Genomic DNA, 26,901 nt, shown 5'->3' on the forward strand with positions numbered 1-26,901 from the left:
CATAATTAATGCACCAAACTTTGGGGCGGGATGGAAAGTTAGTCTCTTGCTATATGGGTTTACAAGTAGGCATGGTGGGCTTGGGAACAGCACTGACACTTTAGGACAATGGGATGAACTAATCTGGAAGAGTTCTTGGGAACCTGGGAGTATAAAGGAGTTTGTGCAGGTTTTAGGGGCCTTGCTCATAAAGGAAGGGGTGTGCAGGCTTTCCCTTTTCCACGTGGTGGTGTACCTCCTACTGGCCAACAGTCCCCCTCCGGTCCTGATGTTGGTTCTTATTCATGCTGGGGTCCCCTTCTCTTACACAGGGTCTAGCCAGCTGGTGCTTCTCCTAAGAGTGGTGATGGGCTGAGGACTCTCTCTTTACCTCTTACTGGTTCAGTATTAGTGGGTGTGGCACCTGGCCTCCATGGTCTCTGTAATATGTAATGCATTACATTCTCAAGCTTTAGGTTATGCAAGTTACTTGTTGCCCGAGAAACGCACAGCTGCATTGTGTCTGCTGCGCAAAGAGGAGATACGGACTCTCTGCAGCACTCAATGCTATGATATAAATGGCTGTGGCAAATGTTACAGATGGCGGAGATGGATAATGTCTGTTTGATAACATGTTGGGATGGGGGGGCGTGCTGTTTTCTGCTGGCTACCGGTGTTACCCACAAGTACTGCTTTTTATTTCAGGGTGGATTACCGTGAAACTTGGGAGCTGAATAAAATTGAACCAGTGGCTGGAAACTACTATCCTGTGACCAGCTGCATCTACATCAAGGTAAGGAGACTGCTCTTACTGGCACAAAATTCCCTCCCCTCCCAGAACCGAGCAATACCTGGTCTGCTGCGAGTTACTGCATCCAAGTCCAGGCTTTTGAGGCCATTCCCGCCCCTCCAAATAACCTCAATCCTAAAAATCTAGCCTCTGTGCATGTTTTCTCCAAGGAGCAGAAATATGCAGAAGCGTAGCCACGATTGTATAACAAGTGGGACCTGAGCCTAATGTAGTTGGGCCCAGTGAGATGAACATCTGCAAATGTCCACTCAACGTTGCTGAGTGAGCTTTTACAGATTTTGGGTGTTCCTTGAGGCCCTGCCCTGTCTACGCCCCGAAGATATTCCTTTCCACGCCCCTCTTCAACCATGACCTGTAAAAGTTACATGACTCATGACCTGTCCTTTCCAGATAGCTATGTGAACTCCCACGCAGGCATCCTGGTGGTCTCTTGATGCAGCATCTTCAAGCACGATACCATTCACTGCATGAGGTTGGTGCACGAATAGCAATAATGGATGGGGTGCATGGTCCCCGCCCGACATGACTCCCATGCATGCACTCTTACTACACACCAGTCACAACAAATACAATCCTATCGTTTAGGGCTGGTTGAAAGAAAAATGACATATATGACATCTCAAGCACCACTGCCCTTTGAGAAATGGCAGCCATCACTAAATGTTCTGAAAGATAATGTCCCGCATCTGTATGCAAAGTGTAAGCAAAGATTAGGGAGCTGTGAACCAAGAGTATGAAGCTCCATGAAATATTTCCAATGCGCTTGGAAAACTAAACAACTCTGTGTCAACTTTGCTGCACTGATGCTCATGTAAAAGTGGCGTTCCACATTCACACTAGAGTATTAACATGAAAAATCCACAGAGTACTATTCTGAACTGGGAAGAAAGATTATCTTCTCCCACCCAATGTATCTCTGGGGTCCCTGTGCACATTCCACTGTTGTAAAGCCTAGGATTCTGTACAGCCCTTTAATGCTCTGGCGATTTTTCTTTTTAAAAGTCTGCATTTGATTTCATTATGTGAGCCTTAGACGGCACGGCTTTACACTTCCTTTTATATTGTTTGCATTTCGTTGAGAATGTTTTACAGTACATGTATGTAGACTATACCATTTGCTATGTTTGTTGGTGTCGTGGATTACATTCGAGAAAGTGATGTAATGTTCTGACTGCTATGTACCTAATGAGGTGAATTGAGGCTAAAACAATCCATCTATATTGATCAAAAGCCTCAATTGCCTTATGTTTTGAATATTCTTGTTACGGTGCATTAGTGATTTGACAGCTAAACGATCTGTAACGCACCTTGGCGTTGGCTTTATATTTGGTAAACGGCTATTTGTGTGGTGAAGTGCAGCATCGCCCTGCCCTGGAATATCGGTATTTTCCCACCCCGTGAAGCCAGAGAAAGTGTGTGAACCTCATGAGATGCCAGTGGTATCCCATGATTTTGTTAAGCCGAAATAGATCTTTTAAGTGCTTGGGGGCAGGATTGTGGAGGTGAGCTAAGATTGGTCTGGAAGGCAGTGGTGGGCAGAGCACCGCACAAAGGATACGGATACTTGAGAGATGATGGGAACACTTTTCTCAGCTATGTAAACACTACCCTAAATTGTGATGCGGCATTTCTGTGTAAAACCATTGTGAATCTTAGTGAGTTTCTATGCACTCTTAAAGGTCTGCCCATGACAAAGGGTTAATGGCAATAGAAAACCTGTCCGGCCCATGGAGCAGAGGAGGGCTCTCTTGGCGGAGTTAAGCTCTGCTGGATGTATTACTAGACAGTCCTCCCTGGAGCCGAGTTTGGTTTTCAGGTAAGCTGCCCCCCTGAATTGAGTGATTCACCACCATCGGACCAGATTAGTTTACAGTTGATTCGTCAGATCTGCTCTTTCAATACTCACACGCTCTTTAACGCTCTATTTGTTTTCAGAACAAGAAAGTACAGCTAACAGTCCTGACGGACAGGTCTCAAGGAGGGACCAGCCTCACCAATGGATCCTTGGAACTAATGGTAAGCCTGCTCCTACCAGTCAACCGCTGGGCAAGGCATGAGCACTGTCCGGCATGGTGTCCGTTGTGTGCAGAGGTCATTTACAGAGTTGCCCCACTTTGACTGTCTTGGGCCAGATGTATAGCAATAGATCCTTGAAGAGGTGGGGTGGCACTAGAATTGCTTGTATGTGTGGTATAACTTTGGAAGATGGGTAGATTGGGGCCTAGATAGCCTGTCTTTCTACCGTGGTAAACATGGGAGAGAGGAATAGAGAGATAGAGAGTGTGTGGTGTGGTGTGTGTGTGTCTCTTAATCCCACTTATCTTTAAAGCATAAGGTCTTAATTGTAAACAAACCTATTCATAGGAAACCAGACTAGTCCAATGCGCTATATGCAGAGTTTACTTTGCCATTTGAAAGGGCACAGAATGGTGCGATTTGCCTTGCATGTGGCCACGTACGGGGATCACATGCCTGCAGCAAGGAGATCACTGCACTGATTGACTGTAGCGAAATGGGCTGAGTTTACATTAGCCCTTCTAACATGTAAATGCCTGGAATGTGATGCCCCAACCTAATTTGTTTCCGAAGTCCCCATTATCTTGCCTATAGCACTGAGAAAGTCCTGCCAGGTCCTCCCTACAATTTTTCAACCAGTCTCTGGCCGTCCAGAAGTCTCTTTCAGAGACATCCTGCAGGCCTTTTTGTTAGGCAGGTCTGTGAACAGCATCAATAGTCGTTATATTAGTGTGCGATGGTGAGGTCCAGTCCTTGACTCCATTTCTTTTTTTGATAACATATTTTATTGGGTTTTTAAACACATAAACAATACAAGTACACTGCCGATAAAGGTCTCTGATTGTCTCCCTCCCATTACACACAGAAGTTTGAAGCTGAGTCCATTTGCCCCAACACAGGAGTCACATCTCTCTTCCCTGTCCAGAGAGCACCATAGGGTTCCCGGTTTACCTCAACTTGGCTTGATGTCCATTTATCCAAAGTCAGCTTTCAGTGGGCGTCTTCCCATTTTTGCCATACTTTCTGCGCCTTAGCCGGGCATCCTCTGGCTGAGTATACCCTGCGCTCCATTGCAACACAAATATCCACTTCTGTCACCCATTGTTCATAACTCGATGTCAAATCCGACCCCCATTTTTGAGCGATGTTTCTTTTAATAAGTGCGGTAGTGGTGGACAAAAACAGTTTTTCATATCTTGTCAATTCGATTTTGTCGTCCATTCCCAGTAGCAATAGCTTAGGATCCCTAGGAATCGCTTTGCCCATGACTCTGGATAATTTGTTACAACATGCCTCCCAAAATTGTTGAATGCATGCACATTTCCACAGGATATGGAAGAAGGAACCCTCTTCTGTTTTGCATCGCAGACAAGTTGGATCATTTATCTTTCCCCATTTGTAGAGGGCTACCCTAGGATAGTATACTCTGCGTAATACCTTTAACTGAATCAGCCTGAGTCTTGATTATATGGCTACCTCTCTTGGGAACATCAGTGCCATGACCCATTCTTCCGGTAATATTGCACCCACGTCAGCCTCCCATTTGGTTTGTAGCACCAGCAGTTCTGTCGTGCCAAAGGAAGTTATGGCACTGTACAGGACCGATGTCACTTTATGAGTGATTTGTTCAGGGAATAGGTTCCTTTTTATCGTGGTGTATTCTGGCAGGGAGGTCACATCGGGGAGGCTGCCTTGTAGTGCGTGCTGTAGTTGGGTGTAATGATATTGTTCGGTTTGGGGGAGTGCAAGGCAGAGTGCCAGCTCCGTGAATGGGATTATGCTACCTTCTCTCATAACGTCACCCAATGTGAGTGTTCCATGTTGAGCCCAGTTCGGCCAATTAGGAAGCGTGTATACACCTGGGAGGTTTCTGTTATTCCACGCTGGTTGAGCCTGCGATAGCTTATTGCCCCATCCCACAAATTTATGTGTATCTGCCCAGATTTGCGTTATATGTGCTTGCATATTGGAGGTGATTGTTTGGGCTCTCTTCTTATAGAGGTATTGCATGACCGGTTTCTCGGGAGTGCCAGCTTCTAGTGATCTGTTATGCGGCGCAGCTGTGTCCCCGTGCAATTGGTCATTCACTATTGTCAATTACTTGGCCCAGTAGTAAGTCTGCATTCAGGGAAGCCCTATTCGCCCCCCCAAACGGCTCTTGGTAGCATGGCAAGTGCTATGCATGGATGGCCGTTATTCCATAGCAACTTCCGGAGCGTTTGATCTATCTTTTTAAATACGTTTGGAGGGATATATAGTGGGGCATTCTGTAATACATATAAGAGTCGGGGCAGGGACATAATTTTAAAAATCACTGCTCTACCTAGTAGTGTCAGAGGAAGGGATGACCAGTGTCGGGTGTCCTCTGCGAGCTTTGTCAACACTGGCACACGTTTCTGAGGATATAATTGTTCAGGTTGTTCGTTATTAGTATACCTAGATATTTGAATTGTTCCCTCACCACCTGGTAGGGGCAGTGGGGCGGTATTGATCCCTCTTCCTTCCTTAGTGGGAACAGAGTGGATTTTGCCCAGTTAACCCGCAGTCCGCTGAAAGCACCATATTTCTGCAGTAAGGTAGTCACTATGGGACAGGATTTTACCGGGTCATACAGATATACCAGCAAATCATCTGTGTACAAGGACACTTTGTCTTCCCAGGTTTCTGACCAACGGAAGCCCTTCCATGTCTCATTATTTCTTAGTATTATCGCGAGCGGTTTGATTGCTATCGCAAATATCATAGCTGACAGTGGGCATCCTTGTCTGGTCCCTTTTCCTATTTCAAAGGGGTTTGATACATGACCGTTTACTTTTGTAACTGCTAACAGTGATTTATACAGTAGTTTGACCCAGCACATGAATTGGGGCCCAAATCCCATTCCTTGGATTATTTCCCAGATCGCTTCCCAGTTAACAGAATCAAACGCTTTTTCAAAGTCCACCGCCAGTAGGGCTAGTGGGCCCTGAATAGTGGTTGCGTTTTCTATTGCTGTATGCAGCCGATGTATGTTCATACGTGTGGATCTTTGCGGCATAAATTCACACTGAACCGGGTGGATTAGGGAGGGTATGATTTGCTGAAGCCGGTTGGCTAGTGTTTTTGCTAGGATTTTGGTTTCGGTGTTGATGAGGGGAATAGGTCTATATGGGCTGCATCTCTCTGGAGGCTTATCCGCTTTGGGTAATACCACTATAGTGGCTTGTCTCAGGTCCTGCGGAAGGGACCCCTCACTGCGCTCCCAGAGTGTCCCGGTTATGTGTACAAATCTGCCCCCCCGTGTCCTGTGCGACGGTTAGAAGATTAAGTGGTAGACGCTTGTGTATTAGGATCAGTACACCCCGGGCCCCCATGGAGAAGCCTGAGTGTAGTGCTATTCGGTAATTGGTTCGCTTAAAGAGGTTGCAGTTCGTTCCTGCTAATTGTGTTTCGCTTAAGAATGCTACATCTGGTGCTTGTCGATTCAGTTGCTGTAGTACAAGGCGCCTCTTGATGCTACTGCCCAGCCCATTCACATTCCATGTCATCAGCCTAATGGATTTGGTGTTACATTTGTTAGTAGACTCCATCATACCGGTTGGGAATTGGGTGTGTCGGATTGTGTTGTGTGTGTCCTGCAATGGTGATCTTTGTCCCCCTGGTGGGAGCAAGACCCTGACCCACAGTGTGCATTAACATTTGAGCCCGAGTAAAACCAAGGGTCATCCTAAAACAATGAACTAAGCAAACAATTTCTAGTACAGATTAAAACTCCCCTGTTTCCTCCCCATACTCAGCCCCAACATGAAGTACCTGTCGCCCGAACATCAGCCCGAGCTCGACTAGGGTCCGCTCAGGCTGCACTTAACAAACTTACAACTTCTACAATTGTTCCCACGGAACTGGGGGGGCGTGCTTTTGTCTGAAAGAGCCGCTATATGTCTTTTCATCCATGTCAAATACCTTGCTGCATTGTTTACATCTGTAGCCGGTCCCATATCAGGTCGGCGCCGCTGTCTAGATGGTTGCTGCTGCATTGTTTCTTATCTTAGCCCTCCCCCTCGGCTCGCGGCAAGATGTCATCCCGGTCCGGTGGTTGGTCGGGGGGGTTCTCTAGCCAGTAGATTTCCAAGGTGCACATTTTTGTTCCTCCGATTCAGTCTCCAATCGCCTTCTATGTGTGATTCCGCCCACCTCCATTCCTCTTTAGGGTCGGTGAAGTGGACCGTTGTTCCTTTATGGAAGATTTTCAGTTGGGCTGGGATGATTAGACCGTACTTAATGTTCAGAGAGCACAGCTGTTTCTTGATTTGCTCGAATGATTGTCTTGCCTTTTGCACTTCTCTTGTATAGTCTGGGAAGAAGGCAATCCTGGAGCTATTATGTGTTAAAGTGCCTTTCGTGCGTGCCATTTGCAGCAATGCGTCCCGGTCTCTATAATTTAGAAACTTTGCCACCACCGTGCGTGGCGGGGACCCAGGTGGTGGGCACACGGTGAGCCCTTTCTATCGAAAAAAATTTGGAGAAACTCTTCTGGTCGAAAAGGTCGGTGAGCAACTGCTCCAGAAACAATTCCATACAGTCACCTTCGGCCTTTTCGGGCAAGCCCAGGATCCGCACATTATTCCGCCCTGATCTGCCCTCCACCCTCGCTTCTAGTAACTTTAAGCAGGATGTGGTTCTATTCAGCTGCAGCTCCAGGTTCCTCAGCCCATCCTCTGTCCCAGATATGCGCTGCTCGGCTTCCCCAGTGCGGGAAGTTAACTTTTGGAGATCGTTGCGTAGCAATGAAACATCCACACTTATTCTGTCTATTTTTTGTTCCATGAAAGCTTGTGAGTCAGCGATTGGCGCCATAATGTCTTTCAGGGATATCGCTTCTCTTTCCTCTTCCATTGCCTCCCTGTGGTCGTGCTCCACCCGTGCATTCGTTGCGGTTGTTATGAATTGAAGATTTTGCTCTGTATTCCCGTTTTTTTAGATTTCTCTTTTCCCATGTCAGAGGCCTGTAAGTGCGATCAATGAGTGTACTTCCACTTGTGCCCGGACAGGGATCCCGTGCTTTGTTGTCGCCTGTCTCCGGCAATTATTAATATATTGCAGCCTTACGTGGGAGTTCTTTGCGTACCATGTACTGCCGGTACTTACGGTCCTTCCCAGCACTTCCACCGAGTCCTATGGGCTATGATCGCTGTCTCCTTTGCAGCGGTGTCACGGCCTTCGGTGTGGTAGGTTGGCGGCGGCCCTCGCTGTTAGGAGGTGTAGTCGTTGTGCAGGTGGGTCTTTCCTCCTGAGTCTGGGCTGGTTGGGGCTCGGAGCTTGGCTTGAGTGTAAACGCTGGTCTCAGGCACTTTCCAGCCCCTTCCTATGTTGGCTGCCAACCCACCACAGTGCGGTGGTACAGCCATGCGGCTCCCGGAAGGTGTCCCCACGGTCCAACCAGGTCTCTGTGCCCACCGTGGCCTCCGCAGAGATCAGGAAGGCCCCGCCGTATTGCGGCGCTGGCATGGATGGAGCGTGGGGGGCTTCCAGCCGTGTTCGCAGCTCCCTCTACCGGACCTGTCCTCATATGCGTCCACTTCAGGTGCTGCGCCTCTTTCCTCCCACAAGCACCTGGTGGGTAATGGGGAGAACGCCAGTCCGCTCAGTAGGATGGGCTCCTGGGGTCGGAGGCAAAGCGGCCTTCCTTTCCCAGCCGGCCTCCACGCAGTTCCACTACGCGCTTCTCCGACGCCATGGCCCGCCTGCATCCACCTCTCGCCTGGAGTCGATTCGGGTCCTCTCTCCCCAGCTCTCGCCCACTCCACAGCGACCTCCTCCCGACTTGGTGTTTCGGCTGCGTTGGCGGGCTCACATCCGCATCGCGTAGCACAGCGGCATCTTGGGAGCACTTCCCCAGGTCGCCTCGGCGAGTTCGTCGTTCTCCCGCCGCCTCAATGTTCCACTATTTGCTGAGATTTCCGCCTGTAGTCAGTGGCAGCGTTTCCCCTTTCCGTGGATCTAGTTATTTTTGCAGATTGACACGGTTGACAGGCTTTTTAAACAGGATGTCTGCAGCGGGCTCGGGAGCTCGAAGGCTCACGTCCGCATCGGTCCGTAGCTGGCCAGGCCCCCCCTTTACCCCATTTCAAGGTGTGGAGGGAATTCTGAGAACCAGAAAGCTGGCCTGTCAAGCCCTTTGGGCCCGAGCCGTAAGGTACCTGGAGGCGGAATAGGGTGGGATTCAGAACCCCCTTCCTGGACCATACAGGTGGGCAAACCTAAGAATTCATTGTTGGAGCCAAGCCAGAGCCGAGCCACGTGGTCTGGCCTGGCTCTAAGAGCCCAACACGAGCTGAGCCATAAAATGGCAACACCTACCGTCCTACCTCCTCACACTGTACAATAAAAGCCTCATACTTGGAGCCTGGATGGCATTGGTGGCGGTGTCCAGTCATCATATCGAATACAAAATTTCGAATGGCAAAAAAGTCGAATCAAAAATGTCGAAAAAAAAATGTCGAATTATTTTTTTTTTCGATATTTTTTTTGGGCTCTAGTTTATATAAAAAAATAGGTAAAAACAAAAAAAAAGAGAAAAAACAGGGGTTGGAGGGGAACCCCCCCATTTCGAAAAAAAAAACGTCATAAAAAATAAATTCGACATTTTTTTCGACATTTTTTTTTCGACTTTTTGACTTTCGAAATTTTTGATTTCGAAATTATGTCTATAAACCGTTGGCGGCAGGACCCCTTGACTGTCAGTGGCATGGACACTGGTGGGGGCAGGTGGCACTTCCACAGCACAATTTGTTTTTTTTTTTTTGTCAAGGAGATAGATGCAGTTGAGGATGGCCACCCAAGAGAGGAACTACCATGGCAGTGCGGTAATCTTGGTCTCCTAAAGTGTTAGTCTGAAAACAAATCTACCTTGGGGGTGGTGGTGCAATCTGACCCCTCCCCCCCCAGCTCATGTATCTCAGGGAGATTGTGCACTGTGTTACTCCTAAGTTACTATGCTATGGACACACAAACATACCCAAATACCATAACCCTAAGAATAGACACAAAATGAAATAACATGAACAACAAACCAAACACTAAGAAATGACACAAGAAATAAGATCACAATGGACACAAATAAAAACACTCAAGTCAGTTTCAATTAGAACAATGGAATACATTTATTCATACACAGCAAGGCATGATACAAACACTACTGTAATGCAAAACCCAAATTTGCACCCCTTAAGCTTGGGTGTAAACTATAATTCAACGCAATAAATGTAAGCCTTTCAGGCTTCTAATGCAAGCAATCTAATATCAATGTATCCAGTCCTGCTGGATCTATAATGCTAATGCAGCCTAATAACAACTAATGCACCCTAATAACAATTTGCAAGTGTTAGCATTCAGCATTCCTCTCCAATCCACACCACACATCACACACTCTCGCTCAGACAACCCCTGTCTGATTTCCCCTTCTATCAAATCAAAAGCTCTCTGTGAGTGTCTGTCCTAATTCCCCATTGGCACGTGTCTTATTCAGATCAATTAGGCCTCATATCAGCAATACTCCCCTATGCATGTGCATGCTTCCCAATCTCATCTCTTTCTCTCCTCTCCAGCTCCCTTGCAGCCAACCAGTCAGTCAGTCAGGGCCTCTCCTTGGCCCCTCAGCGGTCTGCATCTGCTGCCAAAGCTCTGCCAGTCTCCCTGCTAGATCGATCTGCCTGAGCTCTCATCAGAATGCTTCCCCTTCTGCATGTCAGCCAAAGCCATCCGATTCTGCTGCACCCAAAACGCTTCCCGAAGTACATCCAATCACTTCCTAACGCCTCTCCAAGTCATCTAAAAACTCCCAAACCCTCACCCCTGGATATACTATTCAATGACGTACATAAATCTCTATGGTTACATTAAGCATTCACTCATTTCTGTCAAACCAGCATTTCTCTAGCCAAGCGCCTGAAAGTCTGTGACTATCTCTTATTCTGTCCCCAGTCACTGTGTGTTCTGTCACCGTGATATTTGTACATTGTATCTTGTCTGTGTTCCATAACCTTCCTGTCTGTGTTACAAAACACCATCCTCCCATTTCCCATATTTCTCCTTCACTGTCATCTCTTAGCTTCTGAAATCAATCCCTCTATCCGTCCGTGCATGTCTCTGTCTAAAGCAACTCACTACCTGCATGCCCCCACCTTCTCGTCTGCAAACAAGCCAGGCCTGATAAGCCAGCTTCTTCTTCATTTCTACTAAGGCAAGAGTTACATCTAATCTCTGTCTGCCAACCAAACTATTTACGCATTCCAATCTTTCACAGTGTATCATAACAATGTCCGCAGACCGTGGCGCTGCTCTTCTGTGTGTCAATGGCTTAGAATGCCATAGGCCTCATGCATTCTAGCGTTGACTTTCTCTCGCAAACCCAAGCGCTATTCTCTGGCTCAATGCTTACTTCTAAGTGCACACTTATGCGTGTCTCTACAATACATATGTCTTAATAATATGGATAATCAATCAGAACGAAATGATGGATAAATGAATTCCTAAATGAGTAATGCATTACTAAATGATTCAATAAATGAGTAATGGATTTCTAATGATAACATAACAGGCTTCTTCATATAATATCTGGTTTCACAAAAGTGTGGTCCAAGAAGGGAGCACGTTCTAACCAACCATCTCCTTGGGATCCCTCCCTCCTCTTGAAGAACAATACTGGCGTCTAGAGACGACCTTTGTCAAGCAATACACTTCACCTCATAAGAGTGAGTGCCAGTAGAGATTTTATTGTACAACTAAATTGTACTCCTTTTTTTGACTACATAAGCACAGTAGTCGGCTCACATACTTTTGGCGGGTGTCTCCTGCCTTGACATCCGTCCGTTCACTCGCCAAAGGCCAAACACTACCATACATTTCAATGGGCTCACCCGCCCAAAACAAAGGGTTTTGCCCACCCTGGAGCCAAGAAAGGTTGAGAGCTATGGCATAAGGATAAAAACCCAAAGTGCCACACAGGCTGCAGAAAGATCGCTACAGATCTCCATATGCGTACCTGACCCCGGAGAAGAACCCCCTTAAATGGCCTAGGTGTTTTCTCCTCCTCCAGATATCAGTAATGTACATGAATTTTAAACAATATTAAAATTCCCTTTTGAGAAGCGTATTCACATGTGTTGTATTAACTCTCAAATACAAGAGATCACTCAACATTTATTAACTGAATGTCACAAACTGCGAGTTTTGCACCATAGGTATCTGGCAATTAAATGTATATAATGTATGCATTATACAATTGAATTCATTTTGAGAGTGCCTATTATTAGCTGGGTCTTATGTCACTTATTTTAGCAATGATGAAATTATGGATATGTAGCCAAGACATTTTTAGTAAAATTGTAATAGTTAATGGTACATGTATAGGAGTATATGTAATTAATGGATACTGTAACTTTTTACTTTTACATATTTATTGATATAATTCTGTTCACATGTTTGGATAGTTGATTATTTAACTGTAACTCACATTTACTGAAATAAATATATTAAAATTCTTAAGCACATCGAAGTTACTAATGTGCGCAGTCAGACTACTTTTGAAACATACCATTTCTGCTGTACTCTTGCTTCATGTGGTGCTGCAACGCATCTCCAAAGACATATATTCTGGAAGTTCTTGCCTTTGAAAGACAGTGATTGACGGGCAGGTATTGTCACAGGTTTGTAATCAGTTGCCCAGAGACTGTCTCACAATCGGGTGCCATAAAAGGCACACAGCTGTTATTGCAGTTTACCCACTGCAATTGTATTGAGTTCCTAATGGGCAGTCATACCCGGCTGACTGGAGCGAACAAAAGAACCCAAACTGCCTGCGTGGCACGATCAGGAGTTGAAAGGACTGGATGTTCACTGACAGTGAATGTAGGCCACAAACATCCTCCCTCACCCCAGCTTTTAAAAAAAGAGCTGGCGCTGTCTGTAACCCCCTCAAACCCAACATTCACCCCCTTGCCTTGCTGACTCTCCAGGTGCGTGGTGCTTTTTTTTACCCATTCACTCCCTACACATGTGCACTCACAGTGAAGTGTTACAGAACACAATTCCTTCTTTAGCATCTATGGAGACCATGAACAGTGTTCCAAGCTGCAAAAGGCCAAACACGACCATACATTCACCGTCACGGCTCATTGCCACTTTAAAAACTGCTTGTTTTCCCCGCAGACACAAGAGACAGAAATGTGTGGTTTAAACTTTAGCAGAGCAAGTGGGGTGTGGGGGCTGGGCTTGGTTCCGAGGGCCCATTGGCTCCATGCTGGGGCCAAACTTAATTGAGGTCCTGGGCCAGCCTGATCCCCACCTAGCTCTCCCAGCTCTACTAAACCATGGCCCCACGTACAGTCCTTGCAATCCTATGGAAATCCTGGCTATAGTAATGCTCAGCTTACGCTTCTACCCCACTTATGAGGCCAGTGACATGGGCTGATTTTTAATAGCCAGGAAAACCAGGTTATTTGGCAATAAAACCTCCATGCAACACAAAATTGCAGTGCCAGGTATCGCCACATGCCAATGGATTCCATATGCCAGTCGGGACTCTCCCAGAGATGCGTTTGAACTAGAAAGTACCCAAAATTATTACAATTTTGCACAGTAGAGAACAATACAGTGTAATGTAATGATCCTGTATGCCAGAGAGGACCCGCCCTGACATACACCAAGGTTCTATAGGAGCCTGGAGTGGGAAGTACGAAAGGCACTAGGGAGCCATGGACAGAGAAAAGTTCTGCAGGGACCAAAGATGACTGCCATGGATTTTAACCCCACAAAAGATCACGTACAGGCAGGTGTGTTGGGAGAGGTTTCCTAGAGTCCTACTGGCAGTAAGACTTCAGTAAGCTATCCCAGTTGTTTACAGATCCCCAACTCTTCGTATCAGCCTGTACCAGCTCAGGACCTTGGTAGAGTGGCAGAGCAGTCAGGCTCATCTTAAGAGGAAGATGTGAGCTGTAGATAAGTACACTGAATCTTAGCTAGACATGCACAACAAAGAAGCACTTACACCTATCATTATACCAAAGGTATATATTTATTATATTTACAACATAATCACTTTAAATAGTTCAGACATTTACGTAGGAACACTTAGGAATACTTGATAATACACTTCAAAGGGCACTTTCACTTACGTGTGTTCATGGTTACATTTGTAGCAACATTAGAAAGAGAAAAGACATTGTTTTATCAGTTGCCGCGTACTCATGCGGTTTTCAACAGTTTATACAGTAATACATTTACTCTAGAAACACATATAGTAAAGTCACTTAAAGTGAGGAAAATAGTTAGTTAGTGCAACATAAGTTTAGTTCAAGGTTCTAGAGACGGTTTCTTCGCCTAGTAAGTCTTTTGTCCAAAAACGCAACCCTAACTAAAGGCAGATCGGCGAGGGCTTGAAGTCGTCACAATCAGCAAATTACGAAGAGTTCCTGTGGATTTCTTCCATTGTTTAGTTATTGAAGTAGCAAGTTAACTGACAAAGGAGAACTTAAAACTGACTCGAAGGGGACACAAGCAGCGGCTTGGATCTGAGGTAAGAGCAGGTTGCCTTGGACACCTCTACATGTACTCCAACGCTCGGGAGCAACTTCTTGGAATCAGGTAAGCAATAACATTTTCCCCACAGTACCTTAGGTTAGAAAAAAATGTTTGTGGTGGATTCTTAGCGATGTTGCAGCTCTGGACCAGACCCCCGGATTCCGTGGTCTGGTGACTGAAGACAGGACAATGGACCGGATCTCTCAGCAGCAGTCTCGAGGGAGGATCTGTGGTACGACTTTCAGCAACTTCTTGGTTCACTCTGAGGTTTTGGCACCTTTTCTGCAGCACCAACAAAGGACATGGATCGCCCAGTCAATCTTCACTTCCTGAAGTCCCACACTCTGGTGAGGGGGCTTGGGCGAGTTGGATCAGATCTCTGGAGTGTCCTTACGCGTTGAGCAAAGATTTGGACGTATTTGGCCTTTCCACCACGATACATTTGAAATGGGCAGCAGGTCTCCTGGTATTCGGGTTCCGCAGCTCTGGAAACTCCTACGAACTCGAGAGATGATGAGTTTGAAGGTTCGTCTTGGGACTGGTTGTTCCCACCAGCCAAAGGGAAGGAGTCATCCTCTTCGGAGCTCCTCTGTCGCACAGAAAACGGGATCAGGACAGCAGTGGTCGCTTCAGTGTTGCAAAGGGTCTGCAGGCATCTCTGGTCGTCTTCTTCGGTTACTTCAACTTCCAGTGGTCGACTTCCTTTTCACTCCAGAAGCCTCACCTTTTATACGGCTCCAGCACACACCCCTCTGCAATCTCTCAGCATTTTACAGAAAGGGGCTTTTGGCTGTCCTGTTAGGACAGCCAGACTGCCTGTGGGGGCTGGACCTATTCAGGCACTCTGACAGACAAAGGAAAGGGGGGTGTAAAACTCCTCCCCCACTACCTGCCTGCCCAGACACTCTGGAGCCTAGGCGGGGATACCTATGGGTTCCCGCCAAAGGCAAAACAGACACACACTGACCTCCCCCTCCCAGAATGGTAGAAGGGCTAACAAAGAACAACCATGCTAGTAATGGTGAAAAAAAGAAGGGAGGCCCCAAGTTGGTACTTGGGTGCCCGTATTGTGCACTACCGAGGCTATGGACATATCCTGCTGTATAGAAAATACACAATAGTTGATAGAACATGTCCACGGCCACCAGCCATAACTAGGTGATTAAAAAGTCACAGGAGCAGAGAGAAGGGAGAAACTAGGTATCCCTTTGGCACTCCACTGAAGGTGGTGGGTACCATTCTCGGACTATGGAGATTTTGAAGAGATTCTATGTATCTGTCTATCCCTGAGAACTGTAGTTACTTGGGGATAGTAAAAAAGAATATTGAAGGAGGACCCTAAGGGTCCCCAGTAACACTGCCCATAAGTAGCTGTGTGCTGCAGTAGTAAAAACACAGATGCCTTTAAGAGCTATGGAGCACACAGGCTCCATAGTACAGGTAGAATACAAATAATAGAGTTCCAAATGACAGATACCTTGAGAATTAATGAGTGGAAAAAGGCTTCACTAATGCAGGATTAAAGAAAAAGGTCCAGAAGTTCAGCAAAACATGCTGGGGGTCTCACTAGGAGAGGGGATGAAGCCTAAAAATGATAAATCTACCTAATGATGAGTGAGTACCTAATGATGAGTGAGTAATGGATCAGTTGGGCATTTTCAGGATTTTCTCAATGTTCTGCAGGAGCAGGCGCTCGCACCACAGACCCCTGTGAGTGTCGAGTGTGGAACAGACTCTTAATATCTTGTTTCGCTGTAAACTCCTCCGGGGAAAGGGGCTTAGGACAAAATAACAAACTCAGAGAAACTGCAGACATCTAGAGATTGGAGAGCAGAGGACACTATGCCCTTTTTCACCTCGCACTAATCCCTGCTTGTGGTTACACAGCTGACTCTCCTCCTCGTGAACCTATGGACTAGCGCTCTCATCATCCTGAAAGTAAGACTAGTAACGTTATCAACTAAGTAACGTTATCAACTATTTCAGCGCTTCCGAATGCTATGCTTATTCCCACGAGCTTGCTACCTAGTATAGCTATATAAGTTGTCCGCTCTGTGTCTACTGCCCTACAAGCATTTATCTTGCCTGTTGAACTAGCTGACATACTATCTATCCTGATGTTGATAATGCCTTTACTATGCTAATATAATCACATACGCCACTTGACGAGCTATAGCAATGTAGCAACGTGCTCCATGCACACCTCTGTACTAAGTCTGCATATCTATTACGAGCGTCCTGACTTGAATCAACTGAGCCAACTGCATATTTGAGCCCCTAGTCGCTACCTATTCGTGGTTGCTTACCACCAAGTGATCGCACCATTTCAGTGCCTTATTTGCTTGCATTGCCTATGTCTGTTCTCATTGCCGCCCAGCCCATACCTTCCCATTGCATGACCATGGCACCGCTTTCATTTGCGGCTTTGTTCGCCTGTGCTTGCCTTGAAATTACTATGCTGCCAACCCCATGCTCGCTTTTGAAATGATTGAGCTCTTGCTCAGAACCGCAACGTGGACCCACTTGTTAGCTCCATGATATATGCTACTCTGCCTGCCTGATACGCTCATTGTGTATTCCCTAATTTGCTGCGCCACACCTTGATCTATGCCTGCATATGTTGCACCGCTCTGCATAAGACATGTCCACATAATCTAAGCTAACTCCAGGGTACCTGCCTTACTCTGCAATGCCTTTCAACTTGACATTTACCTGATCTGTCAATACTTGCTGCCAACACTAGAATGTCTTCTCTGCCTGAATTGTTGCACCGTTACAATTAGATCACGCTTCTTGCATTCTGCATTGTTCCCTGCCTAACATGCTAATGTATATGCAAGCTTTGGTATTTGCTTTGCCTGTGTACCCTGATCTGATGCACCCCCATTGCTTGACTCTGAATAAGTAGACTTAACCTGTCTTAAACGCATTAGCCTGCATTGCTCGTACAGAGCACGCACTGCCTAGCCAAATAGTGCCTATAACGCTTACCTATAACTGCCTCACAGACCCGGCGGCCCTTCCTCTCTAATCTCGGTAACATGCTACCACGCTGGTCCTCCCTAAGGTCACTGCTCTCCTCATTACAAGTACTACTCTCAGTGTGGTCAATTACCAGGTCGTCACACCTACCACCTCCCAATTTAGCTGCACCTAGCTCCTTGCACACCTCATCCATGGCCACCTCTCACAGATCTCCTGATACCTACCAAAGTACTGCACCTTAATACCACAGTATCTACCTCAACGATCCGGCCCTATGGCTCGACCATTTCGCCAAAAAACCCTCACCCAACCAACCATGTCCTATCACTCTTAGAAACCTAAGATTAAGATCTAGACTTATGGCTAAGAAGGGACACCCCATGTACCTGAGCCCATACCTCAAAACTCATACGCACAGCCCGCCTCCACAAACGGCCACCTCACCCATGCCCCATAACCCTCAAACCATCACAGCTTCATCAAGCAACGTTGGTTTAATTAAAGCTGCCCTGATTAACACAAGATCCCTAGCTGCGCACGCTCTGGACATTGCTGATCTTATCAAAACTCAGGAACTCGACTTCATCGCCATCTCCGAGACCTGGCTGCACGCGGCTTCCGGCCCGGCACACTCATTGGCCATACCCACTGATTACTCCATCATCAGATGTGATCGCACCTCGAGAGGTGGAGGAATTGCTTTCATCGCTAGAAACTCATTAGGACTTAGAACCATCCCAAGCACCAAGGTGGAAACTGCAGAGTTACTCTCTGTCAAGCTCGGACTCTCAGCTAACCAAACGGCTACCATCCACCTAATATACAGACCCCCTGGTGCACCCACATCCTTTGTGGATGATATCTCTACGTGAGTACTCAACAATGCTAAATCCAACTCCCAAACCATCATTCCTGGCGACCTCAATCTAGGACACCAAGACCCTAATGATCCTGCGGCCCTCGACCTAGCTAATACCTTAACAGATTTAGGTTCACTCACCACATACAGGAACCCACCCGCATTAAAGGGCGGTCCCTTGACTGGCTTAGTGACACCAATTGCAATATTAGCGTAATCTCCAGCGCCCCTTGCTTGTGGTCTGACCACCATGTCATCACTTTCAGCATCGAAACAGCCCCACCACTCAGGCCTTTGGTCGCCCCAGCCACCCTCACTAAAATAAAAAGAACATTACGACAGAAAAACTACTCCCCCTTATCCTTCCCACACTAAATAACGCTCCTGACACTTGCTCAGACCCCACCAACCTAGCCGACATGTATAACCAGTCACTGCTTGCAGCCATCAACTCTATCGCCCCGCTCAAACTGAGGAAACCCAAACAACTAGCACACCTTAACTCTTGGTTTACTCCCCAGCTTAGAGTGTTACGCAAAGAGAAACGCACAGCAGAGTCACGCTGGAGAAGTCACCACTCCGGCGCCCACAAGGACAGTCTTCTGATAGCCACCCTTAACTATAAAGAAGCTGTACTCCAGGCAAAAAAAGATTCTTATAATAACCGCATTATGTCAGCCCAGTCCAATACTAAGGAACTCTTTAATATCCTTAAGGAACTCGAGACACCTGCAGCCCCCCCCTGACTCTTGCTCCAAAGACAACACTTGATGCACCAATATTCAGTCAGCACTCTTGGGTAAAATTGCTACCCTCCAATCTAAAATCAGGGACAAACAGAAATCCCTACAGCTTGGCCAACTACCGACCACACCTACACTTAATACACATTTAACCTATCCGCATAAACCTTTCTCCTTCTCCCCACTCACTACTCTCGAAGTACAAAACATCAAACAATTTAAAACCTTCCAATTGCCAAGGCGACCCGTGCCCAGTACCTATTATCAAGGAAGAATCTCATGAGCTAGCCCCGTTCATTCCAGCATTCATAAATGCTTCTTTCAAGACGGGTATTGTCCCCGACAACCTAAAGGATGCCTGGGTTATCCCACTCCTCAAAAAACCCTCCCTTGACCCTAATATCCCAACTAACTTCAGACCTATCACTACAGTCCCATTCCTGCTCAAGATCCTGGACCGCGCAGCCTACCTGCAGATTCAGGATTACCTCGAACTAAACAATCTCCTGGGCTTAAGACAATCAGGGTTCCGCCCTAAACATGGAACGGAGTCAGCTCTGATCGACTTGAAAACTCAGATGGAGTCACTGAAGGACAATGGGAAACTAGCTCTTCTCCTTCTCCTCAATCTCTACGCGGCTTTTGATCTGGTCAACCACCAAATACTCTGCCAGTATCTCAAGTCCGCAGCCCACTCTCCGACTCTGCCAATGCCTGGATCCACTCATTCCTGAGCAATAGATCCATGAGGGTCTTCTCACCGCTGGCATCAGCGGATCCCTCCCCTATTCACTGTGGCGTTCCTCAAGGCTCGTGTGTATCCCCTACGTTGTATAACGTATTCACCAAGCCTCTCTTCGATGTGCTTGACTATCTGGGTGTCTCCTACACTAACTACGCGGACAACCCCCAGATACGCATCGCTATCACAGGAGACTACACAGCTGACACCAAAGCCCTTAACAATGTTTACTCGGTCATCCACGCCTGGATGGCACAGCGTGAACTTTGCCTTAACGATGATAAGACTGAGCTCTTTTAGCATCAAATCATCGGCTCAACAAACTAGACCAAACCTACAAGTCCTTCATTATTGACGGGAATAAAGATTGCCAACGCTATCAGCTAAGGAAAGTCTTCATTCTATTAAAGACAAGGAGGCGAGCATTATGCTTTACTTTCTTTTAATTATGCCATACCAGCACTTCAACTTAACTTTAACTATTATTTTTTTTTTTTTCAGAAAAAACAAAGGAATCAAATAAAGTTACAAGATTAATTTCCTTGAACCACTTGAAATGAGTTCCAGAACTACAACTCCCATCCCCCTGAGGCCTTCTGTAGTCCTGACCTCTGTCCTTGCACCAATCAGTGTCCAGCTCGGGGTATAAACTCTCTCACCCCTAGGTCCTTTCCTCTTTCTTTTGCCCTGATCACTCCATTCCATAAACATCCAGAACGTGACCAAACTACATCATCAACTGTGCTTGATCCGGAATCGGCTTAACCGCACGGTCCAAGGGGGACAACTTGCCAACGAATCACTGACGCACTTCTCAACTCGCTCATGACGTCTTCTGCTCGTCTCCTGTGAGACCAGAGATTCTCCAGCGTGGGGTCTGGCATGGATTCACATGCTCATGAATATTCCCCGTCGTCAGGCTGGGAATCCTCTGTAAAGAAAAAAATCAGTATCAGTTTAGTTTCTGATCTGTCTTTCGTAGTAGTAGTAACCAATCACAGATCTCTGCGTCATACTGACCACAGCCAATGACTGCCCTCTACTGCCCTCTATCTAAGCCCCGCCTCTGGCAGCCATCTTCAGATTTTTACCGCACGTTCAAGTGTTGGGATCCTCGTGCTATTGCTCTCGAGCGTTAGTGCTATTTTTTCACGTTTTTTTCTCAAAAAACTTCTATTTTTCGGTCAAAAGAGCCTCAAGTTCCACCGTTTCTACATCCGATCAACGGGGACCCCTGTCGGATTCGTCTACGCCCCTCAAGGGTGAAGATTTTGTCGAGCCACGCTTTTGGAGGACTCCGAAAGTTTCTCAGGCCCATCTCGGACATGGCCCAGGAGAAGGGAAGCTCGACGCCCGGAAAGCTGTTCAGGGTCTGCCCTGGATGCCAGCTTCAGAATGTCTTTAAGGAGGACAAACACTCCCTTTGTCTTTACTGCCTACATGAGGACAAGACGCACGTGGAGAAGGACTGTGCGTTTTGGGGCAATATGTCGGAGCGGACCATGAAGGACCGCCATCAACGTCTCGCCAACTGGTTGGAAGGGAAGAGCCCGTCAGGCGAGAAGAAGAAGAAGAAGTCCGAGCGGTCTTCTAAGACCTTTGAGGACGCCCCGGCGACGGGGGTCCAACACAAGGCCAAGCACCGCGAGTCCGCTGGCACCGGGAGCGCCGAACGGTCGGGCTCTACAGGCGCCCGGCAGGGCGCATCCTCCCCGGCGCCATCAACCACGAGCCAACGCTCTGTTTCGGGTAAGAGGAAGGCCGAGCACCCGGCGAAGCTCCTGGAGAGACCCCGGTCGAGCTCGAAGGCCCCATCGGAGGGGGAGCGAGGCAGTGACCCTCCCCCAAGGAGAAGGCGGTGAGCGCACCTAAGGTGGTGAAAGCCTTAATCCATCCGGCCAAGGCCTCTATCGAGACAGTCGCGGCGGCCCTGGCTCAGCCTGTGGAGGCTACACCAGTGGTGGCGACCTCGGGGCTCAGAGTCTCCCTGCCACCGCGGAGGGAGTCCTCTTTTATGCCCATCGACAGGACCCCCGTGAAACCTCCGACGGAGAAGAAAAAGGGGGGGCAGGAGGTCGTCGTGGATTCGGCCTCAACCTCTGAGGAAGAGCTGATCGAAGTCTTAAGCCACGGCGTTGGCGTGGAAGAAGACCAGCCCGTCGGGAGGGACCCCGACGTAGGAGACGACGATAACGTCGAGGGTGCCGACGGGGCCCCTGACTGACCGTCTGACTCCCCTCAACCAGTGCCGCAAGACAACTCGGCAGCCATTTTGTTGGCTATACAGTCCTTATGCTCGGAGATAAGGACGAGACTGCTGTTACCACCAGCGGAGGAACCGCGCCCTTCTGGGAGCCCTCCCCCTAAGAGAAGAAGGATTCATCCTCCACCTCCTTTTCAGCCATCGCGCCCTGTTCAGCCCTCCTCCCCGTCCACGACTCGTGGGGATGATACGGGGACTGACACGGCCGCGACGGGTACGGACAACGAGGTTTACGACGAGGATCTGCCGTCGTCAACTCCCACCCGGGCTTCCCCGTGCGACGAGATTGGATCGTTTCACTCCATGATCGCCAGGGCATCCGTGCTTTTCGAGCTCTGCCCGGAAGAGAAGAAGGAGGAAGGTTTCCTTTATCAACGGCGCGAGGCCAAGAGGAAGACGGTCCTCTCTGTACCTATACTGGATGATATTTGGGATGAGGGCCTCGCCCTCCTCAAGAACCCATCCACGACGCCGGCTAGAAGGGATCGGTACGAGAAGAAGTACCGGGTCCCGGACGCGGCCCCCTTGTGCCTTCGGGCACAGCCGACCCCAGACTCGGTCGTCTCCGCGGTGGCCAGGAAGAAAGCGGGAGGGGCGCGGCCTCTACGTCGACCTCCCCGCCGGACGGCGAGGGAAAGAAATTAGATACGATGGGACGCAGAGTCATCTCGTCTGCAGCGACGACGATTAAGGCGGCCAACACCTTGGCTATCGTAGCCCGCTACGACAGGGAGTTGTGGTACAAACTGGCCCCCCTGCTGGACTTCCTACCGGACGACAAGAGGGCGGAAGCCCTAGAGATCTTGCAGGAAGGAGAGGTGGTGTCGGACCACGCCATTACGATTGTGACGGATATCGCTGACACTGGATTTCGCCAGTTGGGCAACGGCGTGTGCCTTAGGCGGCGTGGATGGCTCAAGGCTACTGACTTCCATCAGGACGTGCAGACCAGAGTCTTGGACATGCCGTTCGACGGAAACAACCTGTTTGGGAAAACAGTGGACGATTCCCTTCAAGCCATCAAGGCAGACACGGAGACGGCCCGGGCTCTTGGGGTTCTCCAGCAACGGCGGCTGCCCTTTCGGAGCGGCGGAGGCAAACAGGGTGCCTCCAAAGGTTCCGGCGGCGGATTTTCCACCTACTGTCAAGCGGCCCGTTCGTCGTCGCAGGAAGCTTACAGGGGACGAGGCAAGTCGGGCGGACCCCGCCGTCGTCGCCAAGGAGGACAAGGCGGCAAAGCCTCGTCGAAGCAGGACTGAACCGGCCGTGGGGTCGGGCCCCCACCGAAGCACCCCGGTGGGAGGCCGGCTGGCGAGCTTCGTCAGCGTGTGGGAGTCCATCTCCACCGACCATTGGGTGCTGGACGCCCTAGCTCAGGGTCACGCGCTCGAGTTTCTAAAGAGGTTTCCCCCCCTGTGGCCAGCAAAGAACATCACGTCCCTCAACTTCTCTTGGAGGTAAAGGCGATGCTCAAGAAGGGCGCCATCGAGCTCATCCCAAAGAGGCTTCGGGGCTCCGGAGTTTACTCAAGATACTTCCTCGTGAAGAAGAAGACGGGAGGATGGCGTCCCATCCTGAACCTACGACGACTGAACAAATTCATCAAGGCACAGAAGTTCCGGATGGTCACCCTCCAACACTTCCTGGGTCAGCTGGAGGAGGGCGATGCCTACTTCCATATTCCCATCCTAAAGGGACAGCGAAAGTTTCTCAGGTTCGTGGTCCAAGGGCGTCACTACCAGTTCAGAGCCCTTCCCTTCGGTCTGAGGTCGGCACCCAGGGTGTTCACCAAGTGCCTCGCACCGGTGGCGGCGCAGCTGCGCCGAGAGGGGATCCACGTCTACCCCTACCTGGACGACTGGCTCATCCGAGCGAAGACGAAGGAGCTCGCCGTGGAGCACACGGCAAGGACCGTCCAACTTCTCACGGACCTGGGATTCTCCATAAACTACGCCAAGTCCCACCTGGTGCCCGCGCAAGACGCACTGTTTCTGGGAGCAAAGCTCGATACAGTGTCGCTTCTGGCCTCTTCGTCGGAGGAAAGGACGAGGGCCATCTTGGGCAAGGTGCAGCGGATGCTGGTTGCGGACGCGGCCAGAGTGAGGTCCATCAAGTCCCTCCTCGGAATTATGTCTTCTTGCATTTACCTCATCCGCCTGTGCAGGCTCCGGATGCGCCCGTTGCAGGAGTTCCTGGACGCGCGCTGGATCCAGATGACAGGCAGCTTCGAGGAGAGGATCACACTCGACGAGAGTTTCCGACGAGCGATCCGGTGGTGGGGCACCCGCGCGCATCTGACGGCAGGCATGGACTTCCAGACCCCCGGCCACCAGGAGACAGTGACCACGGATGCCTCCCTGGAAGGGTGGGGAGCGCACATCGAAAATCTGCACGCGAGAGGCCTTTGGCTCCCGACAGAGAAGTCCCTCCATATCAACGTCCTGGAGCTCCGTGCAGTGTTTTGGGCCCTCAGGTCCTTTCTTCCGTCCCTCAAGGGCAAGGTGGTGAGGATCTTCACCGACAACACCACCACCATGTTCTACATCAGGTAACAGGGCGGAACCAGGTCCCCAGCCCTGTCCATGGAGGCGCAGGATCTGTGGCATTGGGCCGTCGCCCAAGGGATGTTTCTGGTGCCATTTCATCTGGCAGGGATAAAAAACACCATCGCCGACTCACTCAGAAGGGAGCTGCGCTCGTGCCACGAGTGGGAACTATGACAGGATCTAGTGGACCGCCTCTTCCGACGGTGGGACACAACCCAGATCGATCTGTTCGCGACAGCGACGCACTCCAAGTGCCGGAGGTTCGCCAGCAGGTTTCCCCAGCCGGGGAGCATGGGCAATGCTTTCTCGTTCCCCTGGGAGGGCCTATTTCTATACGCGTTCCCTCCATTGCCATTGCGTATCCGGCTCATCAACCAGCTCAAGAGGTCACGGTGCAGGATGATCCTCGTCGCACCTGCGTGGCCGAGGCAGATATGGTTCCCGGACCTTCTGGACTTGTCAGCGTCCCCGTCAATCAAGCTGCCAGTGGACGCGGATCTTCTCTCCAGGGAAGGAGGCGCCATCCTCCATCACGACCCGAAGTCGCTGAGCTTGCAGGCCTGGCTCGTGCAGCGTTAGAGTTTGGAGGATACGACATACCGGCCGACTGCAGAGAGGTTCTTGCAAAGGCCAGGGCGTCCTCAACTCTTAAATGCTACGGACACAAATGGAAGCGGTTCTCGGTCTGGTGCCACGCACAGAAGATTAACCCTCTACGGATTACGGCTCCCCAAGTACTGCCGTACCTACTGACGCTGGCCAAAGCTGGACTGGCGCACGCGTCCATCAAGATTCATCTTGCTGTGATCTCCCGATACACCAGAACCACGGGGCGGACGTCTTTGTGGTCTCATCGTCTGGTGAAAGAGTTCATGAAGGGACTGTTCAGATCGTTCCCGCCGGTGAAGGCTCCGGCCCCGGCGTGGGACCTCAACGTGGTGCTGACCAAGCTCATGGGACCTCCATTCGAGCCTCTGCACTCGGCTCCGTTGAAGTTCTTGTCGTGGAAAACAGCGTTTCTTGTGGCCATCACCTCCGCACGTCGGGTGGGAGAGATCCAGGCCCTTTCCTGCAAGGCCCCGTACTTGACTTTTCACGACACGAGGGTAGTGCTCAGGACGCACCCCTCCTTCATGCCCAAGGTGCCGTCGGACTTCCACTCAACGAACCCTTGGTGTTGCCTGTTTTCTTCCCGTCGCCTTCGTCGCCGGCTGAAAGGACTTTGCACTCGCTGGATGTGGCTAGAGCGCTGAAGTTCTACGTGGACCGCACAAAGTGTTTTCGGAAGACGTCACAACTCTTTGTGAACTTTGGACCTGTCAATCAGGGGAAGGCTCTCTCGAAGGCTTCCATTTCCAGATGGCTCTCCGGCTGTATCATGTACTGTCATCGGTTGGCAAACCGACCGCTGCCTGGCCGTCCGAGAGCCCATTCCACCAGAGCGATCGCAGCTACCACGGCGTTCCTATCTGGTGTGCCCTTGCTGGACATCTGCAGGGCTGCTACGTGGAGGTCGACGCACACCTTCACGAAATTCTACTGCGTCGATCGGGATTCCAGGGAGGAGTCCAGGGTCGGCCAAGCAGTGCTGCCCAACCTGTTCGCCTAAGGTGAGCCTGGTGAGGAGGTAAGAATTGCTTAATGTTGAGTTTGATGTAATGCTTAATGTTGAGCCTTTGCCACCTCCCGTTGTTGTGCATGTGTGTACTGCTATGTATTCTTTATTCATGAGCATGTGAATCCATGCCAGACCCCATGCTGGAGAAGGAACAAGTTACTTACCTGTAACTGGTTGTTCTCCAGCATGGGTCTGGCATGGATTCACATGCGAACCCTCCCGCCTACCCCTCAGCGGCTCTTCACTTGGTCATACTGCCACTTCACGTGCTACCAAATCTGAAGATGGCTGCCAGAGGCAGGGCTTAGGTAGAGGGCAGTCATTGGCTGTGGTCAGTATGACGCAGAGATCAGTGATTGGTTACTACTACGAAAGACAGATCAGAAACAAAACTGATACTGATTTTTTTCTTTACCGAGGATTCCCAGCCTGACGACGGGGAATATTCATGAGCATGTGAATCCATGCCAGACCCATGCTGGAGAACAACAGTTGCAGGTAAGTAACTTGTTCCATATCACGTGAGGGTCAGAAACAAATATCAATACTAGAAATGCATCACAATTATTAGTTCATTCTAGGAGTAATGGGAGGGATATAATGCTCGCCTCCTTGTCTTTAATAGAATGAAGAATTTCCTTAGCTGATAGCGTTGGCAATCTTTATTCTATGACAAGACAGGAGGCTCGCATTATTCTTGTTCAAAGCTTGTCAAGACCCTGCTTGGTATATCAGAAATTGGTTTGAAATACAAGGTCTTAAAGGTCGTTTCAGAAGACC

At 49.1% G+C, this 26,901-nt stretch overlaps 1 protein-coding gene across 3 annotated transcripts in view; it reads left to right on the top strand.

The window, feature by feature from the left end:
* Positions 1-26,901, top strand: part of LOC138447860 (lysosomal alpha-mannosidase-like) — a 493,239-nt gene that overhangs the window by 340,704 nt on the left and 125,634 nt on the right. For all 3 annotated transcript variants that reach the window (XM_069604300.1, XM_069604302.1, XM_069604301.1), the window contains 2 exons: positions 685-772; positions 2,726-2,806. In XM_069604300.1, the coding sequence (XP_069460401.1) occupies positions 685-772; positions 2,726-2,806 (169 nt within the window). The remainder of the gene's footprint in view (positions 1-684; positions 773-2,725; positions 2,807-26,901) is intronic.

This window comes from Ambystoma mexicanum, chromosome 3q (assembly GCF_040938575.1).
Source record: "Ambystoma mexicanum isolate Mex_15411 chromosome 3q, UKY_AmexF1_1, whole genome shotgun sequence".
In the NCBI taxonomy this organism is placed as follows: Eukaryota; Metazoa; Chordata; class Amphibia; order Caudata; family Ambystomatidae; genus Ambystoma; species Ambystoma mexicanum.